We start from the raw sequence: 24544 nt of genomic DNA, 5'->3' as shown, positions 1-24544 counted from the left end.
GGTCAGAATAAGGACAAGAGATATCCAACTGAAATAAAAGAAAGTCAAAACAGAGGAAAGGTCTCAGGAAAAATAAGGAGAGGGAGAAAGGGAACTAGTTACGGGAGGGGGGAAAGTGACAGTGGATCTCTACCTATTAAGAGGAAAGAGAAGGCTATCATCTTTTTTAATCAAATGTACATGGATTTAATATTAATATTTTATTTAAAAGGCAGAAACAGACTGGATGAAAAACTTAAGATCCCCAAATCTTATCTATGAGAGCTTTTAAAAAAAAAAAAATACAAACACATTACTGTTAAAAAGAAAGACATGGGGAAAAGTTACATCATACAACAGGAAGTACAAGATTAAATAGTTATATATCAAAGTAGATTTTGATAAAATATCAAACGATAAAAAAAATGAGCAATTAGAACTCTCATAATTTTCTCCTGGAATAGTAAAATGATTATGTCCACTATGTAAAATTGTGTCAAAGTTCTTAGGAAAGTCAAATATACATCTACTGCCGGGAGCCAGCACGGGAGATCCCACCCATGACAAGGTCATGCGGAGAGACCTGATGGGCAAGGCGAGTCAGATCTCAAGGGGTCCTCTGCCTGAGCATCTACCCCGAAACCAAAATCTGTCTGTTTACTGTCTGCTTTACTATAATATTCTGACATTACAGGGGGCTATCCCCGACCACCTTTCTCTGGAAAAAGTTAACTTAGAGCTCCAACTGGTATCCTGCATATGAAAGGAATGTTTCAGATCAAATACTTCTGATGGCTCTCTAACTTGCCTGACAGGTTCCCCCACCGACTTTTACAACTTGTGATTATTTACAGCCCCCCAGCCATGAGAGGCACAAAGCTTAAAACATCTTAAAGATATAGAGCCTTTTAGAGCTAAGAATTAGTTTGGTGAAGGGTTTCATTGTTGAGTTAATGTTTACCGCCAGGCCTCCATACGCTTTATCTTTTAGGCACCTGGGAGGATATTAATCAATGTAAACAGGATGCAGAAATAGGAATATAGTAGTTTTGATGTTAGCAATACTAGACTTTTGAGTTAATGAATTTTCTCTTTGTTATAAATCACTGTACTCCTCTTCTTTGTTATAAATTGTTGTGTCCTTGCTATGTAAGAATATAACTTTATTAGTGCTTTCTGAGAGTGGCACCAGACTTTGGGAAGACCAACACTATTACCCTTATCAGAAAAGGGCTGTAAAATGTTAATTGGCCTTCTGGTCAGATGATGTAAATCACCTAAGACTTGTGTATACAGCTAGGTATGCAGAGAGAAAGCCTGCTCTCGATAAGAGTCAGGGCTGTTGACACTGCCTAGTTTTGTATTATCCATTGATCTCTATGTACAACCAAAAGTATAAAAAGCTTTCCTGAACAATAAAGGATGGGCTGGTTTCTCCGACCAGCTTCTCAAACTGGTTTCTTGGAAATCTGGCTCCCCCCATGTCGACTCTCTCTTTCTCTCTTTCTATCCCTCCCTCCCTCTCCTTTTCAGGCTGAATTCCCATCTGGAGTGTGGAAGCTCACCATGTCTACTTACTTGCCCTGGCTTCTAAGACCCACGCGAGAGGGAGCCCAAGGCGGGGCACCCTCCACTATTCAAGTGGGCGCCGGTGGCCTACATAGATGGTGCAAACCTCTTGTCTCAAGGTTTTATTAACTTTTCATGTAAACCAACTTATTCAGCCTCTTTTCTCCACCAATCTTCCTACTATACTTCCCTAATCTCTCTTTATATGTCTAATTAAATAGTCCTTTCCCAGACGCTGACTCCGTCCCTGCTTCAAATTCCCTGGATCCACTGGGGCTGGACCCCAGCAATCTACTATATGAATCAGCAATACTAGTTCTAGATATTTACTTAAGAGAAATGGAAATGCATGATCCACACACAGCCCTGATTAAGAATGCTCATAGCAGCTCTAGTCATAATAGCTCCAAAGTGGAAATAACCCAAATTTCCATAAATAGAAGGATAGAAAAACAATTTTTTATATGTTCATGCTATGAAATACTACTCAAAAGTAAAAACAATGGACTATTGATGCATGACACACGAGAAGTGTATCTTAAGAACATTATATTGAACAAAAGAAGGGAGACATAAAAGTCTATGCATAGTATGATTCCATCTATTTGAAGCTTGGGAATGAAGCAACAACAACAAAAAATCTATGACAGTACAAATCAGAAAGCATGTGCCTCTAGGAATGGGGAATAGCTGACTGGAAAAAGGAACCAATATGGAAAAATTCTCTATCTTGATTTGGATGGAGTTATACAGGTGCATGCGATATTGAAAATGCATCAAAATGTACTCATGATCTATCTTAATGTATTAAATTATATCTCAGAAATTAAAATAATAATAATCTGAGTGCCTACAATATGCATAATATTGTATTAAGATGTGAATGTTAAACAGAGATGTATGCAAATATTAATAATTAAAAAGGTAAAAGGTGGTATTTGCTTGAGAAAAATCTGATTGGAAACATATCCATATCCACAGCATTTATAAAGCAAAAGAAACCAGCATATATCTCATTGGTTAAAAGTCAGTAAACTGAGTTTAAATCTTGGCTCTACCACTTATTGGCTGTGACTTTGTGGTGTGACCTGTCCATGACTCAGTTTTTTCATCTGTAAAATTGGGCCAGTAATCACATCTACTTTACTGGTTTACGGTGGCTCAGAGGATAAACCATCTGCCTGCCATGCGGGAGACTTGGGTTCAATCCCTGGGTTGGGAAGGTCCCCTGGAGAAGGAAATGGCACCCCACTCTAGTATTCTTGCCTGGAGAATCCCATGGAGAGGAGCCTGGCGGGCTGCAGTCCACAGGGTCGCAAAAGGTTGGACACGACTGAGTAAGTTCACTTCACTTACTGGTTTACAAGAATGTAAGAACCGAATAAAGAATGTCCAAAAGTACTTTGGGCCTAGCCTTAAGTTCTTTGTAAATTCTGCAGGAATTCATACACGTGTGAATAGCATACACACATTGACACTTACGTTATGATGTTCCTACCCCTCCCCTAACCTTCTCTTACTCAAAGCCTTCTGTATTACTGACTTTACACTCCCTGACTCAACAGCAACAAGTCTTTCTTAAAAACATGCTGGAAGTCATCTGAAAGAAATTTAAAATTCTCCTTCAAGACATTGAAAATATTAAAATCACTGAGTGCAGCCTTTCCTGAGGAAGCACAGACTACTCAAACTACACTGGAATGTAATGTGGTGATGGGACTTCTAGGTGGCAATCAAAGTGAGAGAGCTCTAATGCTCTCTGTTCTTACATCTTGTCATTGAAGCATTTTTCACAGATAATCTCTCAAGAGTTCTGCAAATTATGCATGATTCTTTGCACACTTGCAATTTTCCTTCTGTAAAAAATTTTAATCTGCTAGAAACCCAGGTCAGTCTAACTATAAATAGCTGGAGACCTAGCTTGGAATGTAGAAATAAGCTGATTATTTGGGCAAATTTACTAGGAAAAAGCATTGTAAAGTACAGTCATTTATGTATTATACTGCTTTTTCTTCTTCCTTCATGGATCACAGATAATTTATCTGTTTAGAATATTCATATTTTGTTTTCCTGAACATAGTTTTTATTTCCAGACGGATTACTTTTTCTAACGTTTTTAAAAGACATTTTAGAAAGAAATTAATCACACCTCACCACAGGACTAGGTAGCTGAGAGATTAAGCATACTGTCAGAATACACGCATTCAGATCATGACCCTGATGCCAGCTGGACAAGTTACTTTATCTCTTTTTCCTGGACTTCTCTTCCTTAAAACAGGAATAATGCCAAGCTCATAAAGTTATCAGGAAGTTTTTTAAAAATTATCCATGAATGAAGTGTCTTAAAAATTATACAGTAAGCTGTCAGTAAATGTTTCTAATACAGTTGAACCTTGAACAATACAGGTTTGAAGAGCAAGGGTCCACTCACATGTAGATTTTTTTCAGTAAATATGTTGGAAAATTTTTTGAAGATTTATAGCAATTTGAAAAACTCTCAGATGAACCATACTACTTAGAAATATTAAAAAAGTTAAGAAACAGTTATGTCATGAATACATATGTGGAGATACTAGTTTGTCTTTATATAGTCATAAAGTAAGTGATATTTAATATAAAATTAGTTTTCCTACTGTTTCCTAACTTGCAATTACATTACTGTACAGTATACCTCTTTCTCTGGTACTTAGAGAAACTGGGTATCAGCCTATCAACACAGGGAAGTGATTTTTTTTTTAATTTAACAATGTTTCCAAAATTTTAGTATGAATATGACTATAAGGTCATGCCATACGCCATAAAAACTGTATATTTCATTCATTAGTGTACAGGCCAGGCTATCATGAAGCAATTGTATTGTTGGTTCTTTGCTATGAATGCATAAATCACTATATCTGTAACTAAATATGAATTTCTTTTTCACATTATCTTTTCATTTTTGATGTCTAGTGCTGTAATATATAGTACATCTACGGTGTTTCGTGTACTGATAGACAATTCATCTTATAAACAGACATAAACTTACAATATGGATAAATACGATTCAGATAAATACAGTTCTTTTCTCTAGCCTACTTTCAACAACAGGCTATTAGTTAAATTCATGGGAGAGTCAAAAGTTATAAGCAGATTTTCAACTGTCCGGGGGCTCACATCCTTAAACCCTGCTTTGGGTCAACTGTACTATTATTAAAGTTATAGTATAAATTAATAAAGGATACCACAATAGAATATTCATTGGATCCAATTCATCAATGTTACAGATATTTCTATGTTTCAATCTTTTTGTTTTTAGTTTTTTTATAAAGACAGAAAATATCATTGCCCAAATAGTGACATTCTTAAAGGATATTTAAGAGTTTACAAATCAAGTGCTCCTGTCAAATAGTCAACAAGAATCATCCTTAGCACACCACCATAAGCAAGAACAAAATTCAATATTCAGATTACCGTATTTGGACGATGATAGATGAGAACTTTATCTGGCTTGTGTTGTCCTATTCTCAGCGCTTCTTCTACAAGCGGTATGTATTCTACCTTCCTTCCGGGTTCAATGCCAAATGATGCTGTAATAACCAGCTTGGGCTACAGCGGAAAACAAACAAATGACAAAGCTGAGCCATCCTAGTTAAGGCAACCACAGTATTTCAGGTACAGGCTGGCAATTTAACACTTCTAAAGAAATGTTTGATTCTGTTCTCTCTTAAATAAATGGCCTGAAAACCAAGAAACTATTTAACTACTTTCAAACGTTATAGCCCTAACCACTTCCACATAAATCTCACTTACCTGTTCAGAATTCCACATTCAATGATGCTTTTGGCCAACAAATAGGAGCTGTTAAAAAAATACTTTCCAAAAAATTCATTAAGCCAGGTAGATGTAAATTTGCCATGAACCAGTGAAATGGAAGCCTAGAGTCCCCTCACTTGCATACGCCCACATAACAGCTGGTCGTTACTGAAGTTGTAGCATTTCTCAGAGGGGAGAGATCCAGCCTGACTGCTATCAATAAGCATTTCCAAGATTTTTCATGTAAGCGTCTCTGCTTACACACCTGAAGTGACCTCAGAAGGAAGAGACTGGAATCTCTAATACTTTTTATGCTTCTTTCTCATTTCAAATGCATACTCATTTTCATGATATTTTATTATAAATTTGTCATGTGTTTCTTAAAAGGGCCCTCAAACAATTTAAGTTTCAAGTCCCACAGAGTCTGAGTCTGCTCTTGTCATTAACACACACTTGGCATTCTCTCTGCCCGACAATTGGCTAGTCATTCTTCAAGATATGCGCAGGTGTAGCCGTAAAATTCAAGGTGAGTCTTCCCTCCTTGGTAGATTCTGAGCAGGCCTCAGATATCCATGTAGCGTCAAGGTGCTCCTTCGTCCCCATCTCTGCACAGGGAGCTCTCCACGGACAAATCTGGGCCCCAGTACCTTCCTGTCCCCTATGCCTGGTACAACGTTTGTCATAACATAAGCTCTCAACAAAATACTTGTGGCATGGAACCAAAATTCTCAGTAATTTACAAAACAAACATGCCTTTGTTCTTTTAAGTACACTGCTTCTTCACAGAGAAATCCAAAGCAAAGGAGACAGATAAATTATTCAGGAGACAGAAAAATCAATCCCAGAAGGTGCATCCATTCCTGAATTTTGATTTCTGGTTACAATATGTTTCCTCTAGGGAAGGTTTATATTGTGCCAAATACATGCATATATAGCACTTTCTAGTTTTCAATATCATTCAGTATTCGCGGAACTGAGGCCCAGTGCCAGTGGCATAGTGAGCCCCAGCTTATACGTGGTGGAATCAGAAAGAGGGCCAGTTCTGATTGCTTTCAAAACGTTCCTCTTTCCACTATTTCAAGCTGCCTTTTAAAAGCAAAAAAAAAAAAAAAAAGGAAAGAAATGAAAAAGTAAATCAGGTATCCTTTTATTATATTTTTAAAGGTCAGACGTGTGTGTGTCTGTGTCTGTGTCTGTGTGTGTGTGTGTGTTGTTATGAATGAAAAATGCCAGTGATGCAGCATAAGTTTTATAAATTCTTATTACATGTGTGTGTGTATATATGTTTTTTCCCCATGTCATATAAAAGCTTTTTATAAAAAACAATGTATCTCATGTGTTAGTTGCTCAGCTGTGTCTGACTCTTTTGATCCCATGATCTGTAACCTACCTGCCAGGCTCCTCTGTCCACAGTGATCTATTTGCTGTCCTTCAAAAGGATTGTACCCTTTCCTGACTCTAGTGCTAGCCTCTAATTCTTTTTCTCACCTTTTGGATCCGACTACATCATTCTTTTCAGCTAGCTGAATCATAACCAAGATATTATGTAACTCAAATCTCACCTCTTTCAGGAAGCCTTCTTCAGCCAACCCAACTAAGAGAAATCATTCCTGTCTCTAAATTAGGGGTCTGAAAACCGTGAGTCAGAGCCCAGTCCTGCCCAAATTACATTCTGTAAAGTGTTGTTGGGACACTGCATGCTCTTCACTTCTGAGGTGCTTAAGTGCTACAGCAACACAGCTCCATAGTTTCAACAGAAGCTCACATGTGATCCACAATGCCTAAAATACTTACTAACCCGTAACTTACAGAAAAAAGTTTGCTAATCCCTGCTCTAAATTCGTAGAATAATAACAGCACATCTTTTTTTAATGGGTACTATATGCCAGACAACATGTTAAGTGTTTTAAATTCAATATCTCAATGATATTTCACAACAGCCTTTCAAGTTTGCGATGTCAGTACCCCATCTAAATGTATAACTTCCACCGTCCCTGACACTCCCTCTTAACCACTATGCTATATTCGTGGAAATATATAGGTTGTAAAACTAGTCATGTGTCCCATCCATGTGATAAGTATCATTTATTAACCAGTTCCAAGGAGAGTACCAGACACAGAGTGGAAGCTTAATAAATAATGCTGAATGAGCTTATTAGTTATTCTTTTTCTTAAATGTATTATATATCCAAATGTAAATGGCAAGTTAACTTGAAAGACTTGCACCTTATATGTCATACTCTTCACAGTATTTAGAATGATATCTTTCACATAGGATGGACTCAAAAATAAAATTTTGGTTAATAGTGTATGCCAAGTAAAAAGTCAACTTTATCTCATTTGATAAGAGGATCTAGCAAACACTTGGAGAAGGCAATGGCACCCCACTCCAGTACTCTTGCCTGGAAAATCCCATGGGCAGAGGAGCCTGGTAGGCTGCAGTCCATGTGGTCGCTAAGAGTCAGAAACGACTGAGTGACTTCACTTTCACTTTTCAGTTTCATGCACTGGAGAAGGAAATGGCAACCCACTCCAGTGTTCTTGCCTGGAGAATCCCAGGGACGGGGGAGCCTGGTGAGCTGCCGTCTATGGGGTCGCACAGTGTCAGACACGACTGAAGCGACTTAGCAGCAGCAGGAGCAGCAGTAAATACTGTCGCTCTTGCGTGGTTCACTTGCAGATGAACACAGCTGTACTATATGTGGTTATTGCTTGATTTATCCAAACAAAGCACTTACCTTTGCATGATCAATGCGAGTGCTTAGCTCTTTGGATGCAAATCCCCCAAATATGAGACTGTGGATGGCTCCTATCCTGGCACACGCCAGCATGGCGTACATCGCCTGCGGGATCATGGGCATGTAGATAACCACGGTGTCACCCTTCTTGACACCATGCTTGACCAAAACACCAGCCAGCTTAGAGACCTGTAACAACATCATCAGATCAGCAGTGTTCTCTGTATTAATTCCCTGAACTCGTAAGTTATAGGAGCAACCCTAGGAGACACTCACCCCATTGGTCGTGGATTATAGAAGCCTGAGTAGTACATATTGATGATGATGAGTGTTTAGATGGTGACAATAACAACAGACATTTGGACTATTGTAATAGACTACAGGGCTTTCCTGATAGCTCAGCTGGTAAAGAATCCGCCTGCCATGCAGAAGACCCCGGTTCAATTCCTGGGTCAGGAAGATCCACTGGAGAAGGGATAGGCTACCCACTCCAGTATTCTTGGGCTTCTCTTGTGGCTCAGCTGGTAAAGAATCTGCCTGCAATGCAGGAGACCTGGGTTCGATCCCTGGGTTGGGATGATCCCCTGGAGAAGGCGAAAGCTACCCATTCCAGTATTCTGGCCTAGAGAATTCCATGGACTGTATAGTCCATGGGGTCACAGAGTCGGACACGACTGAGCAAATTTCACTTCTCTTCACTTGACTGCTGCTGTTGCTGCTAAGTCGCTTCAGTCGTGTCCGACTCTGTGCGACCCCATAGATGGCAGCCCACCAGGCTCCCCGTCCCTGGGATTCTCCACTTGACTGCAAGCCGATTTACTATTATTATGCCATGTGAATTTCATGGCTTAAATTTGCTTAATTATTCATTCAACAGTATTTTTACCGAACAACTATCATATGGTATTGCGTTTAAGGTTGGGAAAACAATACCAAAAAAACAAAGACGCAGGCTTTTCCCTGTGGAGCTTGTATGTTAAAGGGTGATCTGTCAAGTGAACAGACAAATAAATGAGTCTCAAATTCAGATATATGTTGGGTTAATTGTTGAAGGAAACAAGCATGGATTAACAGGGAAAACATCATCAAGCATTTATAAGGTAAATAAGACAGATTCTATTATTATTATTATGCCTATTTTAAAGAAAAGGTAACTGATGCTCAGAAATAATAAACAGCTAACCTTAGGTGTAACCAGGATCCATTACAGGCCTTTTGACCTCATATTCTTGGTTCTTTCTGTTGCCCTAAAACCAAGTTCTTTGTTGTTTTTTTTTTTTGCAGTTTTTAATACTAGTTAGCTATACAAAGTGACTGCCCTCTATGTTAACAGCATACATTCAAACTTTTTTTTACTTCTAACATGCATTTAGGCACCAAACAAACAAATATTTCTTTCATCTTAACATGCATTTCTAGTAATAAAGACAAAAACGGGTTTTTCCTGGTGGCTCAGCTGGTAGAGAGCCCATGTGCCAATGCAGGAGACACAAAGAGACACAGGTTCGATCTCCGGGTAGGGAAGATCCCCTGGAGAAGAAAATGGCAACCCAGTCCTGTATTCTTGCTCGGAAAATTCCATGGACAGAGGTGGCTGGCAGGCCAAAGTCCATGAGGTCGCAAAGAGTTGGACAGGATGGAGCACACACACAAGTCCAAGTCCAAAGACAAACTGGATCATAAGCCAACACATGATATAGTTTGTTGCAAGAAAGCTTTCCATTGCAGCAGACTGTAGGAAGTACTCACAGATTTAAGTGAACAAGAACTTCAACATTCTTTCACCTAAAAAATATATATTGAGTTTCCATACATCACACACATTGTTTTCTGACACATCAGTAAACAAGCAAGACAAAGATCTCTACCCCCCAGAGCACTTATGTTTGTTTTAACAGAGGACATGAAATAAACATAATAATCATATATTACGTTAAAAGGTACCGAGTGCTATTTGATGGGGGGAGTAGAGCAAAGCAGAGGGGATTGGGACACAGGGGATATAATTCTCAATGGGACAGTCAGGACAGACATAAGAAAGCAACACTTGAGCAACGACATGTAGGAGGTCAAGAATAAGTGGCTGTCTGTGAGTATACTATTTCAGGCAGACAGGACACCAGCATGGTGGTGTAAAAGGGATCACATGTGATGTGATTGTGGAGCAGAAAGAACAAATGAGAAAGTAGTCACATATCAGGTCAGAGAACTTAAGGGGTGGTAGGGATCCGTTGAGCAAATGGAAGGACTATGCTTGCCTTTAAATGTGACGTTTAAAAGAGGGAACAGAGGCAGCCTAGGAGAAGGAGCTAGGCCATACCGCTATTAGTGGCTCCTTTCATTTCACTCTGCCTCTCCTACTGTTTGAACAAGTTCAAAGGATTCAGAATCCTGATCATTCTTCCTTTTTCTCTCTATTCACTTCCTCTGTGCAGATGGCAAAAGATATGGTCAAGGTTAAGGGCTCTGGGGAAATACAGAAAGTAACAAACAACTATCTCAGTGTTTCGTCCTGCCCTGTATTGCAAACTCTAATTTAGTGCTATTTTTTAAGAACCCCAAGTCGCCCAGTAGGAAGTTATAAGAAAAATAAATCAAAGTAACATCAACCATGAACTTAAATTCCTAATGGAGTTCAAGAACCAAGATAACACTGAAAAGTTATATCCAAACATCTCACTGTAAATCCTGCAGCAAGTGGCCACACTCTGGGATTGTATTACTGGGTGTTCCCTTTAAGGTGCAGCACTGGGAGAGACCAGTGAGAAGAGTTTGTCCTATTCACCGCTATAGCCTTGGCATCTTAAATAGTGTTGAATAAAAAGAATTTTCAACCAAAACCCAATCCAGCAGTGATTCAGTAACTTTAAAATCCAGTCTCACTTCACAACATTGCTGGAAGATGTCTAAAATTTTTCTGTCCTCTTAAAGAAATGAAAGTCAATAAAGTCAGCTCTTTAAAAAAAAGAAAAGAAAAGAAAGACAAGATCTCACAATGGCTAAATGTAGCCCCAAGATGTATTTAAGGTGAGGTCATGTCACACCTAAAAAAGACAAAGAGCCAACATATTAAAATCAGAAGATTTCATACGCAAATTCAGATTTCCAGGTTCTCTTAAAAAATTGGAAGGTCTAGTCACAGTGCCTCTGTGTTCTTGAATGACAACAATCAACTGAACACAAAGATCAGCTGCTGGGTTTGCCATGAACTCGCCATTCCCTAGCGCTGTTCATAACAGAGCTTGCATTGTTCTTTCCTTCTCAGTTTAAAATATATTCCCCGGCATCCTGTTTATTCTGTCATGTGCTTACACCACAGCTCCATAATTAAAGAGATGTGAGTTTTGTTGTTGCTTAGTCACTAAGGCGTTTTGTGACCCCCGGGGCACTGTAGTCTGCCAGGCTCCTCCGTCCACGGGATTTCCCAGGCAAGAATACTGGAGTGGTTGTCAGTTCCTTCTCCAGGGGATCTTCCCCAACCTAGGAACTGAACCCACGTATCCTGCAGCGGCAGGCGGATTCTTTACCACTGGGTCACCAGGGAAGCCCACAGAGATGTGATAACTGATGGATAACTGATTTTTCTCCCATTTCTCCCATATATACTACAGGCATCTGAGTTGTAACCACGGCCCTGGAAGACTACCTTCAGTTAAATTAAGCTGCACTACGTCTGTGTTACCACTAGATGGTGCACATTTGGCCTTGTTAACCTCCCTCCAGGCAGCTACTCCTTAATGTTTAGATGCTATACTAACCACACTTGAGTTGCTAGGAAGACACACATTTTATATGATCAATAAAGAAAATACCTTTTTTAGTACTTTGGGGGACTAAATGTTACTCCAGCAAAATTTCCCACCGTTACTTGTAAATTATAAAATAAATATAATTAATTTTTATAAATTTGAAAATGAATGGGGAAATAGGTTTCAAGACTTCTAATAAATACACTCATGAAAAATAAAATATTAGCTCATAAAAAATGGGATTAATATGAAAGCATTTGAGAATGTTTCATTAAAAAATATTCCCACAACACAAATATAAACATTAGTCAAAACTGATCAAAGATTATCTTCCATAGAGTAAATCAGTACTTGCTTCACAAACCGCCAGTGTGTCCATCTAAGGAAAATAATTGTTTGTAACACAAAGAGAGCATTGTTGCCCTAATTATAGCAAGAAGATAACAATCAGAGGCAACCTTAGGGCCATGCCAAAGAAAAGTATATGAAAGAGAAGAAAAGAGAAAGCATATTTCTAAACAGCAATGATGTTACTCTGCAAACCCTGCTTGAATCATATCAGAAACTGTAAGTAGCTTAAAAATCAATTATAGGGCTTCTCTGGTGGCTCAGTGGTAAAGAATCTGCCTGCCAATACAGGAGACATGGGTTTGACCTGATCTGGGAAGATCCAACATGCTGCAGAGCAACTAAGCCCATGCACCTCAACTGCTGATTCTGCGCTCGAAAGCCCGGGGGCCGCGACTGCCGATTCTGCGCTCTAGAGGCCGGGGAACGCAACTGCTGCAGCCCCTGTGCCCCGAGCCTGTGCTCTGCAAGGGAAGCCTATGGACCACAACTCAGGAGAAGTCCCAGCTAGAGAAAAGCCCACGCACGAACAAAGACCACGCACAACCAAAATGAATAAGCAAAATCACTATCAAAAAAGGAGCTCTTTACCAAAAAAATAGTAATTATAATATCTGAGGAAACAGTTTACTGAAGTTGGATATGACTATATTTAATTTTCCATAGAAAGAGTTAAGTACCTAAAGTACCTGTATTTTACTTTTAAACATATAATTAATCACATATTTTGTACACATCATACAGACAAGTTTTTTATTTTTCTTTACTTGTGCATACATAGAGAGCCACCAAGAAAGTAAAAATTTATCTCTAATGAATTGTTTCTTCCTTTGGGCATGCAGCAATCAGGCATCCAGGTAAATAAGTATCTGTGAAAAGAATAAATTGTATCAAAACTGCTTAAGATATGAAATAATACTAACACTACTTGCAAGGAACCTATCAGGAATGCAAATATTTTCATCTAACATAAGAAGTTTCTACAAAAGCAACTTTTAAGACAGTGACTCCTTATTAGACATGACATTGAGATAATTCTCTTTTAAATATGATGCTATATTAAGTCCATCAATTGTGAGCTATGCCTTTCAATAAAGTAGAGGTGATGTGATGTTAATTAAAAGAAATCAACCTTTCTGCAAAAGATAAAACTATACCATTTATATTCAAGGTAAAATGTACTATCTAAAACAAAGAATATGTATTCATATTTTAAAATGGAATTCTATTGAGTTTTAGAAAAGAATATAAAGTAGTATCTTATAATGAACTAGAAAATATATACTAACACATTTCTTCTCAAATAGTTTTCCCCATATGAAGGAATAAATATCATTCCTGAGAGTAATCATTTTTCTCATTCCAAACTTTCTTCACAAGTGGGTTTCAATCAATATTTGGTCATTTTAAGGCTGTGTATTTGCAAGCAGAATGAAATGCAGAATTGTTTAATCTATTTAGTTTAGGCTCAAAATAACCACAATTTCAATAATCTGTGTGCTTTCAAGACTAATGTGATTTTCAGACTGTATTTCACAGAAAATTAGTTCAATCCTACCCTTATCTACGCATGTTGCTCAGAGACTTGATAAGGAATATGTTCTCTGTCTCTTTAATGTTGATATGCTGTGATTTACAAGTAGATCATCAAAATTTATCACATCTTAAAAAGGACATCTTGTTCATTTTTAAATAGTACTTCTATTTCAGTCAGGCCATTGTTGACAGAGCAAATGATCCTCCATCAAGGAGAAGTCCAAGGTCTAAAAGAATAGAAAATGTAATTGACGCCTATCACTTACTCATGTGGTGACTACTGTATGTATAATTAAAAGGAAAGAAACTATATAGAAAAGAATAATTAAGGATTGCTTTTTACCATTTTAACATCTTTTCACTCAGGGCATTAATGGTTGAATAATAACGACTTCCTCCTGCTTTCACTCACTTGATAGTTTCTGCCAAAATTCCTAATCCTCAGGAAATTTGCTATTTTGATTAGGCATTTGTCTGAGAAAGTAAAGCAGTTCAGAATAGACAGAGCAAGAATTCAGGGTGAAGAATGTTGTGAGATGACTTGGAAAGATATAGAGATTCAGTACCATGTATCTTTTAGAACCTTGCTAAGTTTTGTTAAGTTAGATTTATATTCAGGTTAAGATCTCTGTAGAAGTAGGCACTTTCCTTATCCTTACAATGCAATTATTTTTGCAAGATCTAGGGCTGTGACAGTGGTGATAAAAATAAATGATATGATTTGAGAAATACTTTGTGTAGACCATATAGGGAAAGATGGCTGAAGGATGCAAGAAGTTATGGTAGGAAAGGAAGAACGGGTTCAGGTTTGGGTTCCAATAACTGGTTGGCAAATGATTTTACCCACAAAATTATTTGCCAGGCTTGAATCAAAGTTCCCTGTTCAGCTTGAGGCATGGAAATGGGACAGTCAAAGGTTTAAAATAGGCTTTGGAGGGCAGAAGACAAAACTTATCAAAGAAATGCTAAAGGAAAAAAGATATAGCACTGAAATCCCAATGGATACTGGGGATGATGAATTTGTAGTAAACATATATTTGCAGTTAGGACATTTTTCTTCAACAGTTTTCAAGTGAGGTGGGCTTCCCAGGTGGCGCCAGTGGTAAAGAACCTGCCTGCCAGTGCAGGAGACATAAGAGATGTGGGTTCAATCTCTGGCTCAGGAAGATTCTCTGCAGAAGGGAATGGCTACCCAATTCAGTATTCTTGCCTGGAGAATCCCATGGACAGAGGAGCCTGGCGGGCTACAGTGCATGGGTTTGCACAGAGTCAGACACAATTGAAGTGACTTAGCACACATAGCATGCATTCAACACATTAAGATACACAAATGGAGATGGCAAAGAACTAGGTTGATCAAGGTCTGCACTTCCATCATGCAGGTGAGATGGAACAACAGGTAAGACAGGTGAGGATATTAGCAAGAGGGCTGTGTTGTTAAAGAGTCTAAGCAGGTAGCTGAGAGAGAAAAACAGAAGAACCCTCAGGTGGTGACTACACACAGAACCATTTGAAACTATGATATTAAAACGTTGAGACATTTGTCTGCTATCTTCTCAGTCAGCCGGCTTTTTAAATAGTCATATTCTTTGTCCAACAACAAGAAAAAAAATGATACTGTGTCTAAATACGCAGACTGTGTGTAAACGTGGTTTTGTTGCATTATCTACCAGAGGGTTAAAACAGACACTATGCAAGTTATAAACCCCAGTTTACATGTGATCTTGACCCTTTCCCCACCTTCCACCTACCAAAAAGCCAAACTCCAGGGTCCCCTCCAGGATCCATTTCCCGCTGATCCTCACAACATCCTCCTTTTGTCCCTGGGACATCATACCATGCCCCCCTTTCCCTCCACTGTTTACCCTCTCAGTTTATCCCACCTTAGGCAAACCTCCTTCTTACAGACCACCTCCACTTGTCTTCTTCACAATAACATGCACCTCTGTAACTCTTTAAACTGCCAGAAAGACTTCTCAGAACCAACTCATTGGTCTCTATCTCTACACTCTTCTCTAATTGCACGTGTTTTTTCTCTAGCACCAAAATTTCCAATAAATCCTCATTCATTTTATTTTCCTCCCTTAATCCCTGAATTACAAGTATTGCAAGCATATTGACAGTATTATTTGTCACTGCTAATGCACTAAATTATGTCCAGCTAAATTGCGTGTTAAACAGTTTGGCAGCCAGCCTGGAACCCAAGCACCACTCAGAAAAGCACCATTCAGAGACACATGAGAAATATTTCCAATTAAAGACTTTCCAGTTAAAGACTTCTCAAATGGATTTTTAAACCAAAGCTCAAGTCAAAGTTGATTACTTTCTGTATGCTTTCTAGAGCATTTCTAAGGGAAATATTCCAAGTCCTAAAGCAAGTTTCATTACATTTTTTACAATATAACCCACCTGGACTACAATGAAACAGAATTCGACTATTAGAGAAGTCACTTTTCATAATGGTGTACTCTCATATCTTTACAAAGATATTCTAGAAAAACTACAGTATAATGTAGTTAATGTACACATTTTTCCAAATGTATTATGTTTAAAAGGTATAGAATCTACTATGCTCTATTAATAAAGAATATTCAATTAAATATAAATTCATGTAAGTCATCTGGATAAGGCTATATTCTTCAATGAACATAAAGACATGATAAAAAATCACTGCCTTACATATTTGTGTATATAGTACTAAACAAGCAAAATATAAAACAAAGTTAATATTTAAAAAGAAATTACAGTGTGACTGCTATAAACACCATGTTAAAAGACCAATGGAAAATATTTTTTAAGTAGCATTAAGTGAATTAAAACTATATTCCTTTTTCTCAGTCTAATAAATTGTTTACTGCTGTGTTTCTCAACCTGGGGTCTATGGAGACATTCTCATGGTCATCCATGAATTCTCTATGAGAATTTTTAAACCTGGTATTTTGATTTTGATGACAATTTTTAAAAAATTAATAATATGAAGCATATTCTGGATTTATAAGCACTCATGCAATTTCACTGTATTTATTTGTAATTTTTTTATAATTCATGCATATTACGTAAAAGCCAGGTGATGTAATGATTTTTTATAATAAAAAATTAAAAATAAAAGGCTTTATGAAAGTTTAAGCACTACTCTGCGACTTCACTTTCTTTCTTTCTATAGTTCCTTTTGGAGCAGGAAATGGCAGCCCACTCCAGTGTTCTTGCCTGAAGAGTCCCATGGATGGGGAGCCTGGTGGGCTGCAGTCTGTGGGGTTGCAAAGAGTCAGACATGACTAATCAACTAACACGCACACACACACACACGTGAAAGAAGAACTGAGGCATCACAGAGAACAGGTTGCCAAAACTCAAAGGACCCAGGGCCGCAGCACTCCAACCATAAGCACCTTGCAGTTAGACGTTCAGTTCTACCTCAACATTACTCACTCTATGAAATTAATTTTGTCAATCTTAGCTTGGTTGACTTTGTAGATTTGTTTTTATCCTGGCTTATAAATCATAGATGGCTTTATGTATCTATTGAGCTATAAAGAAAAGACATTAAAACCTAGTTTTAATTGCACATTAAAAAAATAATTTGTCAATACAAAAAGTATGTAAGAATGCTTTTCCTTTATGAAGTATTCGTATGTCTCCATTTTTAAGAGGAAAAAAATTGCTTCATTGATCTTTTTCCTCATACAGAAAGACAAATATAAAAGCAGCAAAAGATGGCAAGAGATGTCAACAGGAACCCTGCATCATTTAGAGCGATCTACACTGATTATTTAATCAAAGCTTTAATTAAACAAACACCCTCAGCATTTTTATAGGCAGTTCATAAACATGACAACTACTCCGGGTACACCAATCATACTTCCCAGAATTTGCCTGTGTTCCTGTTAACCTTTATGATTTCATTGGTCAATACAATCTTGAAGTCAATGAATATATACAAATGGCTCACAGAGAAGTCGCTAAATATCCCAGGAGTTGTACAAGGACACAAGATCATTGCAATAGTTGGGTCTGTTCCCAATAGCATTAATATCACTCACCAAAAAGAGGCACACATATCTTTAAAAAATGAAAAATTCGCAAATATAATACACACACTAGTAGCTAATAAGGGCTTCCCAGTGGCTCAGTGTTAAAGAATCTGCCTGCTAACGCAGGAGACACAGAGGCACAGGTTTAATCTCTGAATCAGGAAGATCCCCTGAAGAAGGAAATGGCAACCCACTCCAGTATTCTTACCTGGAAAATTCCATGGACAGAGGAGCTAGGTGGGCTACAATTCAGGAGGTCACAAAGAGTCAGATGCAACTGAGCGTGCATGCATGCACAGTAGCTAATAAACAAAGCAATGCAGATCATCACAAACGCCAAGAATACATCATAAATACCCATAAATAGATAAAATTTCCCATAAAAACTGTATACGATCAAGTTAACATAACTTAGCTTTATAATGAAAAGGAAATTTTCTTCAATCAAGTATAGCATGAAAAAATGAACAATCAATTCCCCCACAATCTCCAGTCTTCACAATAACTCTACTGAATGCAACATGCATTGATTTATTAACATTTATTTTGCTTAACTAGTACAAATGTCAAAAACATGAGTATAAAACTGTCAAATGAATTAAACTAAAGTTAACAGCATCATTTCCCATGCGTAGAGCTGTATTGATTTCAAAAAGCCTTGCAAATTATTTCATTTCATACACTTGAAATATGATCCTATCCTCATATCTTTATTTGCATCACTTAAGCCAATCAATGTCTCCCATTATATTAATTAGCTTTATCCTCAACTTGCTTTGAAAATTCTGTCAAATAATTTTGTAGCTTCAAACATTTATTATTAAAGCTGAGAAACTGAAAGCTGATGACACGCTCAGCTGTCCTGAAAGTGAAAGTGAAGTCACTCAGTCGTGTCTGACTCTTTGCGACCCCATGGACTGTAGCCTACCTGGCTCCTCTGTCCATGGGATTTTCCAGGCAAGAGTACTGGAGTGGATTGCCATTTCCTTCTCCAGGGGATCTTCCCGATCCAGGGATCAAACCCAGGTCTCCCACATTGTAGACAGACGCTTTACCGTCTGAGCCACCAGGGAAGTTCCAGCTGTGCTAAAGCCTGACAATACAACAGGTGCAGCAGCTAGTCACAGAAGAGTAACTGTTACCAATTCCTCGCACTTCCACCTGGAGGAGCACACTTTTCCTCCTTCTACTCGGTACCTTCTTGACTTGAGTAACTGTCTCTCTCTCTCTTATTCTTCAACCATCTTTCTATTTGGGATCCCATTTAATTCATCTCATTGGCCTCACTTAGGTCAGCAAACACAGTCATTCTTGCCTTCACAGTGCACAGCATCATTATTAACCATGTCAGGTCCAACTCTTGCCCAAATCTGCTGCAGACCAGGGGCACCTGTAGGGAGGCCATCTGTGTGGGGGGCACAGATTTCGCTCCATCTGTGTTCCCATTCCTGCCCTAAAAACAGGTTCATCAGAACCGTTTTTCTAGATTTCATATATATGCATTAATATACAGTATTTTTCTCTGTTGGAGAGAATGTGGATTAAAGAGAACCCTCTTGCACTGTTGCTGGGATGTAAATCGATACAGCCACTATGGAGAACAGGATAAAGTCTGTCTGTCTGTGTGAAGTCGCTCAGTCGTGTCTGACTCTTTGCGACCCCATGGACTGTAGCCTACCAGGCTCCTCCCTCCATGGGATTCTCTAGGCAAGAGTACTGGAGTGGGTTGCCATTTCCTTCTCCAGGGGATCTTCCCAACCCAGGGATCGAACCCGGGTCTCCCGCATTCCAGGCAGATGCTTTAACCTCTGAGCCACCAGATCACAACCCCTTAATTCTACCCAGTACTAGTCACAATGGAGACTTTGGGGATGCCCAGCTCCAGCCTGGGGATCCCAGGAGGTCGACCTCCCTCGACCTGCCTAGGGATCCAGTCCTCAAAAGGTTGTCATGCCTCAACCTGCTCAGGGAGCTGCCAGTCCAGGGGTCCCAGGAGGTCAACATGCCTCGACCTGCCCGGAGATTCGATCTCCAGGAGGCTGTCAGGCCTCAGTTTGCCTAGGGATCTGAACCCTGACCCGGGGATGCCTGGCTCTCATGTTGCAACAGTACTGGGTAGGAGAAGCTTCAAAAAGACTCACCCCTAAGGAGGTCCACCCATGGAAATTGAAGGAGGCCTATTAGTTTTTTCTTTTCCTCCCTGTCATCACTGTCTTTCAGAGGGGAAATAACCAATCTACTTCCTGACAGATGCCCTTGAGGTGCATCCTTAATAACTGGAAGCTGTTTGATCCTCTGTCTCTAAGGGTGGTGGTGGTGGTTCAGTCGCTAAGTTGTGTCTGACTCATGATCCCATGGATGGTAGCCCATCAGGCTCCTCTGTCCACGGGATTTTCCAGGCAAGAATACTGTGAAGTGGGTTGCCATTTCCTTCTCCGGGGGATCTTCCTGACCCAGGAATAGAACCCGGGTCTCCTGCATTGCAGGCAGATTCAAAGGAGATGCTATCTCTAAAGAGAAGTTCCTTAAAATTCTTTTGTGCCACTGCATAGCCACGGTATCCCCTGGGGGACAAGGAGCACTGGCCTGAGGATGGCAGCTTAAACTCAAAACCATCCTGCAGCTGGACTTATTCTGGAAGAGACAAGGGAAGTGCACAGAGAGCCCCTGCGTCCAAATTTTCTTCCAACTAAGAGGCATGAAGGAACCTGTCTTAACTCATGGGATTGTTGTATGCCCTAAAAGTGGGCGTACTAGGCAAATGGTGTTAGGCACAGACAACCAAGAGAAGGAACTTGTGGCCCCCAAGTTACCGGGTGCTCCTTTCTTGTATCCAAACGTGCCCCCATATCTGGGAGCACCCCCTCCACAAAAGCCAACTCGAGTATGTCCCTTAGTCGAAACTGGAGCAGAAATTGGACCAACCGGGTCTGTAAGCCCTTCTCCCTCTTAGAACTAAGACAGATCAAACAAGACCTGGGCAGCTACACAGATGACCCAGGCAAATACAGAGATACATTCCAACACATTACCTTGGCCTTTGACTTGATGTGGAAGGACATCATGGTCATATTGAGTCAAATTTTATCTGACACCGAGCATGCTAGGATCTTAAAGGAAGCCCGAAGGTCTGCTATGGGACTTCACATGCCAAGCGATAAATGCCCAGTAGGGCAAACTGTGGTCCCCTCCTCAGATGCTAATTAGAATTATAATGGCCCTGGGCACATCTGGGAAAGTGATCATTTTCTGATCTGTGTAAAGGCAGGACTGAAAGCAGCCCAGCAGAAAGTAATCAGCTATGCCCAGGTCTCAGCAATAACTCAGGAGCCCAGTGAGAACCCCATTGCCGAGGCCCTCCAAACGTTTACCAATCTGGACTTGGACTCTTATGAGGAACAGGTCATTTTAAAGGACAAATTCCTGTCCCAATGTGCATCAGACATCAGGATTAAGCTACAACAGCTACAGCAGCAGGACCATGCTGCCTCTTTAGATGAGATGGTCCAATACCTTTCGTAACAGAGAATAGGAGAGGGAGGTCAAGGACCAGGAATGGGAGAAAAGGAAAGAGATAAGGCATGCCCAGACACTGGCCACCCTCCAGGGAAGCCCTATGGCAAACCCCGAGGCCTTGAAGGACAAGGCATGAGGCAGATGCCTAATCTGTAGACAGGCAGGACAATGGGCCAAAGAGTGTCCAAACTGAAACAAGTCTCCTAAAACGGCTTGCTACAAATGCCATCAGTTGGGACACTGGGCGGCACTGTGCCCTCACGACCCAAGAGCCTCAAGGTCAAGCGCCAAGACTTCCCTCGCGATGGTTCAACAAGACCTTGGCTGAAGCAGCCGCTCCAGCTAGCCCACCTGGCACAGAGAACCATCACAGGGCTGGAGCCAAGGCTGCAACTGCCTGTGGCAGGTAGGTCCGAGAATTTCTTGGTTGACACAGGGGCTACCTACTCTGTCCTGACCTCCTACTCTGGAGCCTTCTCCTCCCAAACCTGTACTATTTTGGGTGCTACAGGAAATAAATTAGAAAAATATTCACCTGAGCACTTCTTTGTTGCTGGGGTGGACAAATATTTTCCCACCAGTTTCTGGTGGTCCCTGAGTGCCCTATACTCCCTTATTGGAAAGAGATCTTTCCCTGCCTTTGAAATCTTGCAGATACTGCAGTTCTGATAGAAGATGCTTTAAAACTCTCTCAGGGGCAGACTGACTATTTTTACCATCCAGCAAGTGAAACAACTCCTGAATGGGAGAAGCCATTTATGGATGTTTGATCAAAGGACCCTCAGATATGCAGTAGTCTCCAATTTTGAGACCATAGAGGCTCAACCTTTGCCACCAGGTACTTCAGCCCAATTAGCTGAGCTCATAGCCCTGACTCAAGCTTTAGAGCTGGGAAAAGGAAAAAAATGTTGCTATTTACACTGCCTCCAAGTATTGAAGGCTCCTTAAAAATCTAAAAATAAAACTACCATATGACCCAGCAATCCCACTACTGGGCATACACCCTGAGAAAACCAAAATTCAAAAAGACACATGTACCCCAATGTTCACTGTAGCACTATTTACAACAGCCAAGACAGGTGGCACGTATTTCTTTCTTTTATGATCCAACAAATGCTTCACTTTCACAGCAAAGCCTCCTCTCAACTACTAGAGCCAGATTAGCCTCTTCTTCCTCTGTGCTACAAATGTTTTTGTTACATTACACACAGTTGCTTTTGTGTTCTTCTCACCAGGCAAGCTAAGAGTTCCTTGAGAGTAGGAAACATTCATTCTTCTGAGCCCACTGCCTCATACAGTAAGTGTTGAATATATAATTGAATATACATTCACAGGAGACATCTTCCTTCTCCATCTCCTGTGTGCCACCTATGGGACTTTGTTTTCAGCTATTACTTGTCTCCCTGAAGAATTATTTACTGTTCAAACAAAATGTCAATTATGACATTGTCAGGTTACAATTATCTATATATTAAAATCTGGTATCTGTTGTGCACGTGCTAAGTCACTCTGCTGCTACTAAGCACTTCAGTCGTGTCCAAGTCTGTGCGACCCCATAAACGGCAGCCCACAAGGCTCCCCCGTCCCTGGGATTCTCCAGGCAAGAACACTGGAGTGGGTTGCCATTTCCTTCTCCAGTGCATGAAAGTAAAAAGTCAAAGTGAAGTCGCTCAGTTAGCGACCCCATGGACTGCAGCCCATCAGGTTCCTCCATCCGTGGGATTTTCCAGGCAAGAGTACCGGAGTGGGGTGCCATTGCCTTCTCCGCTAAATCACTCTCAGTTCAGTTCAACCCTATGGACCGCAGCCCACCAGGCTCCTCTGTCCACGAGATTCTCTAGGCAAAAACACTGGAGTGGGTTGCCATGTCCTCCTCCAGGGGATCTTGCTGACTCAGGGATCAAATCCATGCCTCCTGCACTGGTAGGCAAGTTCTTTACCACTACTGCCACCTGGGAAGCCTTTTGCCTGATATCATTTCCTCCAAATGTTGACATGGTTTCTTCCAGCCTTTATCTGAGTCTATGTCACTGGGGTTATCTCTTCAGTGATAAGCAGTTTTCTCAGACAAATCTATATGAAAGAGAGGCCAGGTCACTTGTATTATCTTTTTATTCATAACCTATCTCCCCAAAGAATGCAATTTTCCTATAGGCAAAGACTGTACCATTCACTACTGTAATGCATGGTGTCCATAGAAGTGCCAAATACATATTAGGTATTCTAAAATGTTTTGAACAAATAAATAAACTTGGCTCCATCATCATTCCAGTCCAAGTAATAAATGGAAAGCAGATCATCCACTGATCTTACTGAGTTAACTTTTAAAAAGGTCAGAGTTTAACTGACTTATAGACAAGACAAATCATCTAACAAAAACCTACCAATGAATGATAAAAATAAATTCATTAAGCAAATGCAGGAATAAAAACTACTAGAGACCAGACTTCTGCATTTCCAAAATGACCAAATTAGGTAAATGTTTTAAGCAGAGCTTTTAGATGCAGATAGAAACTTTTAGTCAAGCAAAGCATTAAAATAAAGAAGACTTTTGCCCTATTAAAAAATTTAAAGTTCCCAATATAAAAAAAAAAATTACAGTGTGGAAGAGACAAGTGATATTTTTGGAAATGATTATTTCTCTTAGACAATAGTTAAATTTTTCCTTACTATTTAATGAAAGTTATTGAATATTCTATTCGTGAATTCATTCAGTATGTAATATGAGCTTATGCTATGAGGCCTATATTAAACATTGAATCAATTCAGTTCAGTGGCTCAGTCATGTCCGACTCTTTGCAACCCCATGGACTGTGGCACTCCAAGCTTCTCTGTCCATCACCAACTTCTGGAGCTTGTTCAGACTCACGTCCATCGAGTCGGTGATGCCATCCAAGCATCTCATCGTCTGTCATCCCCTTCTCCTTCGTCCTTCAATCTTTCAAGCATCAGGGTCTTTTCCAGTGAGTCAATTCTTTGCATCAAGTGGCCAGAGTATTGGAGTTTCAGCTTCATCATCAGTCCTTCCAATGATATATATATTGGAATATATATATATTTATATATATATAGTATAAATGATAAAGCATTTTATAGATAAAATAAATTGATAAATAAAATATAACCCTTATTCTCAAGAAGCTTTTACTACGGTCAGGAGGTACATTAATAAATAAGTAGGTATACCAATAGTGTAGGTACTTGGCTAAGTAAAATAAAAAGCAAAAAGAAACCAGTGCTTAGAGAAAGGTACAAGTAAAGTGGTCTGGACTTCGAAGCATGGTGA

General features: G+C 39.7%; 1 protein-coding gene across 1 annotated transcript in view; it reads right to left on the bottom strand.

Moving 5' to 3' along the window:
• The window catches only part of ACSS3 (acyl-CoA synthetase short chain family member 3), a 173753-nt gene that overhangs the window by 112132 nt on the left and 37077 nt on the right, over positions 1–24544 (bottom strand). Inside the window, exons 3-4 of the mRNA XM_015094557.4 lie at positions 8079–8267; positions 4999–5133 (exon numbers count right to left, since the gene is read on the bottom strand). Coding sequence (XP_014950043.2) covers positions 4999–5133; positions 8079–8267 — 324 coding nt within the window. The remainder of the gene's footprint in view (positions 1–4998; positions 5134–8078; positions 8268–24544) is intronic.

The sequence above is a fragment of the Ovis aries genome, chromosome 3 (genome assembly GCF_016772045.2).
Source record: "Ovis aries strain OAR_USU_Benz2616 breed Rambouillet chromosome 3, ARS-UI_Ramb_v3.0, whole genome shotgun sequence".
Taxonomy (NCBI): Eukaryota; Metazoa; Chordata; class Mammalia; order Artiodactyla; family Bovidae; genus Ovis; species Ovis aries.
The sequence above is the reverse complement of the archived record's forward strand: the minus strand, read 5'-3'. Positions and strand labels throughout refer to the sequence as shown.